General features: G+C 41.5%; 1 protein-coding gene across 1 annotated transcript; it reads right to left on the bottom strand.

Moving 5' to 3' along the window:
• Nucleotides 1–791: 791 nt before the first annotated feature.
• LOC133003084 (tripartite motif-containing protein 16-like) lies at nucleotides 792–4910 on the bottom strand. Its single transcript, XM_061072681.1, has one exon. It carries the CDS (start codon nucleotides 4908–4910, stop codon nucleotides 3228–3230), a length of 1683 nt encoding a protein of 560 aa, XP_060928664.1. The 3' UTR covers nucleotides 792–3227.
• Nucleotides 4911–5274: the final 364 nt, after the last annotated feature.

Here is a 5274-nt window from a genome sequence, read left to right on the forward strand (position 1 = left end):
TTGTGTGTTTATGTGTGTGTGTATATGTGTGTGTATATGTGTGTGTTGTGTGTATTCAGGCAGATAAGTACTGAATGCATCTCTGTGAAGTTGGCGGGGCTGATATGCTGCCTTTGAGCAGCCCCCTCCAGGCACCGATACGATGCACATTTTCTGGATTTACTGTAAATCATTACTCACTCATACGCTAACACACGTGTAAGCATGTGCAGGCTGGCAGGCAGTGTGCCATAACTCCTGTGAGCTTGAAGTCAGTAAACAGTGATATGCAGCATACATCAGCCATCACTCAGTGCTCAGTGAAAGCTGCAGATATCACTCATAGGATCCCGACCAAGAACACGCCAGTGGAAAAATAGGATAGGAATCATGTTCAGGAAAAAAATCTCTAGTTTTATCTCCTAGTAGATGTAAACATGCAGTTCAAGGACAATGTTTCCATCTATTTTTATTTAAGTATGCAGTCTGTCTTAGTTTACTTAGGAATTGTCATTTCAAAATGATTGCTGGTACCATAACAGCTATGATAATAATATGTAATAGAATTTGTTCTCTTATCTCTGCTGCCAACATGCAGTTCCACACATGGATCCCTCCATACATGAATAAATAAATAAATAACTCCTCTGTGAGGCAATACTGCCACCTGGCAGTGCTCTGCAAGTACAAATTAACACTCAAACAGGAAATATACAGTATATTGTAGGTTTATTATCTGTAAAGCAAACAAATATTGCAATAGAATTTATACATTCAGACATAAATATCTTTTTTTCTATAGACACTCATAATTAAATACATTTCACAGTCTTGTATGTGACTAAATATAACTGTCAACCAAAAAAAATCCATTCAATTCCACATTTTATGCATCACAGCAAAATAACAGTCTCACATGGTAAAGATACTTTGTATCAAGGAACATGGGAAACGTAGCAGAGTACTGCAGGAATCAGACCTGAAACCTGGAAATAAGTTACTCTGGTTCACTCATCCTGAAGAAGTTGAGTTTTTGGTTCAATCCTGGAAATAAAGTCTGTGATTAACCTCAGAGCATTTTCTTTTTTTTTATTCTATGACAAAACATGCATCAGCCACTGCCACATTTTTGAATTTGATTTGGTTTAGAGAAAAAGCTTTAAATTTTTAAATATGGATCCTTTAAAGAATGCAGCTGCTAACTAGTGAATAAATAAGAATAAGCTTGCTGGGTGTATACAACTTCATCAAGCTGGTTTTCCTCAGTCACAGTTTATTAATTACTTTTTACTTCTGGTGATTGTATTCTAAAAAATGTATCTTGAAACAGGGTAGCGTGCCTCCCACACTGGGAGTCATTTATATTTATTCTTTTTATTTCTGTTAACTACTAAAATCATGATGGTGTGACATCATGAGCAGCCACAATTATAGTTTCCATACATGAAAATTAAACGGTACTTCATTTTATCTATAAGTTTACATACCACATAGAGGGAAATATATTACATATATATGTCTTGTCTGACAGGAGTGATATTAGACCATAGTGTGGTTAGATTATTTCACTTATCGATTTAATGTCTTTATTCATTGAATTCTGGGAATTTCAGAAGTCATTCTTTCAAAATTGGGAAATTAGAAGGACATGAGACACAGAAAGTGAAGCAAATAAACTTCATCAGAAGACTTACGCATGATGCTTTTCTTAAATTCATCCTCCTCAAGGACAAGATTAAATCTATTGTACTATCTATAAAAACCTACCATAACATACAACAAGTTACCTACGACCAGAGGGTCCTAGTACACTGGTGAGGAACAGGAATAATTTCTTTAATCTTGAGGTGTCCCAACTGAGGACAAGAGGGAGATCATCATGTTTACAACACTGGGACCAGGTTGAGATGATTTATTCTGAAGATGATAAAATAGTCTGATCCTTCACCCCTCTTTTCTTTCCTCCCCCCTCAGGTACAGTGTCTGGTGTCAGAATGGGTGTGGACCAGGGATGATGTCATCCTCCACACCTTGCCGCTCCACCACTTGCATGGCATCGTTAACAAGCTGCTGTGGCCGCTCTGGGTGGGCGCCACCTACATCATGCTTCCTGAATTCCAGCCTCAGAAGGTCCAGACTGCACTTTATCTCTTTCTTTATCCTCTTCTTCCAACTCTTTCTCTTGTTATTATTATTATTATTCAGGCAAATGAATTGGCTTTTTGAGGGCTTTACCATGCTCAAATTCTTACCAAAATTTGCAGAAAGTTAGAAAGTGGTGAAAATTTACGTATACTGGAGAAATTTTCAATGGGAGTCGCAAAATGGCTCAACGGTGCCTCCCGAGATCCCCGGAACGTGTTCACACTGACCGATCTTCACAAAAATCAATACAAAGGTGTATCATGACAAGACAAACAAAAAAGTTGCAATTGGAAAAACGCCACAGGAAGCCTGCTATTTTGCATTTAGTGGCCATTTTGGCCATATTCCACATTTTTATTTTGATGTACTTGTACCAGGGCTTTCATTAGGGCCCGAGCACCGAATGATGAGAGGCCCTATTGAATCTGTAAGGATTATTCTGATTGCAACTGTACATACATCCTATTCTCACTGCTGTAAAAAAATAGCCGACTGCATACAAATGAACTTGGTATTAACATGAACATGGCTTCAGTGTAACAAGTAATCAACATGCTAGGTAATGACAAAGACATTCAACAACAACATAAAGTCATAGGTTTACTTTTCTGGCAAACAATGTTCCCAACTAGCTGCATCCAGGCTCCAGCTGAGCTTGGCTTGCCTTGTTTTCAACTTCCTTTAAGTTCCCTGTTATAGGCTAACTTTTGCAAAAAAAAGATTCAACATTTCCCAAATTCCTGGGCTTAACTTCCCGTGGAAAGTTTCCAGAAAGTTTCCGGAAATGTTCCACCCCTTTGCAACACTAATCAAGATCGATACAGATTCTAAAACATCACAGAACCTTACTTTTACTTTGATGTAGAAAACAACAGCAACATTAGCTCTTTCAAACACATTCATGTCAGTGTAATTATAGATTTCTGTCTTTACAAAGTGAGAACTAAATATGTGTGATAAAGGAAGGTCAGTGTTTGATTGACAGCTGATCTCTGTGCGGAGCAGAAACGTCACCACGACGAACTTTGATCAACAAACATGGAGACAAAAGAAGTTAAAGATTTACACACAGAATCTAAATCACTGCTTTTAATGACTTGAGTCTATTTGAGTTTACAGAACTCAGCTGTGGATCCATAATAATGACCCCCAGCTCCAGCATAGAGAGGCTGAGTGAATGTGGTCTGGACTCTATGGAGGAGAGTCATGGTGTCAGAGACTCTGTAGAAGGACAGAACACCTGCACTGTGATCCAGGTACACTCCGACTCTGGAGGACACAGGACCTGACACTGGAGTACTGATGCTGTTGTAATAAAAGTTATAGCTGTTTCCAAGACGAGATAATGACCAAGATTTATCATTGGATCCAAATAGACATTCATGTGAGTTTCCTGCTCTGCTGATATTCTTGTATGTGACTGCTACACGAACTTCTCCTACCCCCTCCCCCCCCACCTCCACCTCCCAGTAACAACGTCCAGTCAGACTCTTTCTACTCAGGACCTGACACCAAGCAGTGAATCTGTCTGGGTGATTAGAATAAGACTGTTCTCCTCTCATTAGTGTTACTTTTCTGTTTCCCTCAGATAATAACAGACGTTTGTGTGCTGTGTTTGGATCCAGTGTAATTTCCTGTGAATATTTTAAGAAGTCAGCTTTGGTCTCTGGCTCTGGTTGATGCGGTAAAACATCCACTTGAGACACAATCTGAAAAATCTCTGTCTCTGTCTCACTCAGAATGTCCTGTAGTCGACCTCTGACCTGTGACACAGCTGCTGTAACCTCCTCAAAGTCCCTCAGAGGACGGATCCTGATGCTGGATGAGTGTGTAGATTCACTGAGTGGTGACAGTGAGGGGTAGTTGTGTAGAAGCTGGTTGTGATCCTCTGTGTCTGAGAGCTGCTTCAGTTCATGGTCTTTCCTCTTCAGCTCAGTGATCTCCTGCTCCAGTCTCTCCTGAAGCTCTCTGACTCGACTCACTTCAGTTTCCTGCTGGGATCTGATCTGCTGCTTCACATCAGAGCTTCTTTTCTCCAGCAGACGGATCATCTCAGTGAAGATCTCCTCACTGTCCTCCACTGCTTTATCAGCAGAGCCATTGAGGGCCTCCTCCTCCTGTTGAAGCAGTTTCACGTCTTTCTCTGTGTCCTGGACTCTCTGCTGGATCGTTTGTCTCCTCAGCCCGAGCTCTCTCTGCCTCTCAGTCCTTTCTGCTGCAGCTGTAACTGTGTCGTGGCCTTTATGTTCCTCCACAGAGCAGATATAACAGATACACTGCTGATCAGTGCGGCAGAACATCTTCATCACTTCGTCGTGACGAGAGCAGATGTTCTCCTGGAGCTTCTCCGAGGGCTCCACCAGCTTGTGCTTCTTAAATGCAGCTGACTGATGATGAGGCTGGAGGTGTTTTTCACAATAAGAGGCTAAACAATCCAAACAGGACTTGAGAGCTTTCAGTTTTCTCCCAGTGCAGACATCACAGGCCACATCTTCAGGTCCAGCATAGCAGTGATCAGCAGGAGCAGCTTGGAGTCCAGTCTTCTTCAGCTCCTCCACTAAATCAGCTAACATGGTGTTTTTCAGCAGGACAGGCCTCGGTGTGAAGGTCTGTCTACACTGAGGACAGCTGTAGCTTCCTCTCTCCTCCTCTTTGTCCCAGTGGGTGTTAATACAGCTCTTACAGTAGCTGTGTCCACAGACAGTAGTCACCGGATCCTTCAGCGGATCCAGACAGATCGAACAGCAGAATCTTTCTCTGTCCAGTTGATTTTCTTGCTGCGCCATTTCAGCTGCTGCCAGTGACTGTAAAACAGTTTCACTTCCTCTGAACAGAAACAGATCTTTGCTCCCCCCTCTCTCGTTCACTCCCTGCAGTGACTCATCTACCACAGGTCACAGCTTGTTGTTCACTGGTTCTTACACTGACACACTTGTGAAGGGAGGAGACACAGTCATATCCTGACTGGGAGGAACTGGTTGTGAGTTCTTTATCTGTGGTATCACATTTCAAAGTGAATAGTTGCACTGGGAACTGTAACATTCAGGTCACAACAGCACAGGTTGTAAGATTCCAATTCTTCAAATAGGGAATGATGCACAACTGACAAAACTACACAGAATATAGATAAAAACTATTTTAAGGTAATGC

Source organism: Limanda limanda, chromosome 1 (assembly GCF_963576545.1).
Source record: "Limanda limanda chromosome 1, fLimLim1.1, whole genome shotgun sequence".
Classification (NCBI taxonomy): Eukaryota; Metazoa; Chordata; class Actinopteri; order Pleuronectiformes; family Pleuronectidae; genus Limanda; species Limanda limanda.

Excerpts from the sequence above, each read along its gene's own strand:
- LOC133003084 (XM_061072681.1), bottom strand. The coding sequence starts at position 4,910 with ATGGCGCAGCAAGAAAATCAACTGGACAGAGAAAGATTCTGCTGTTCG.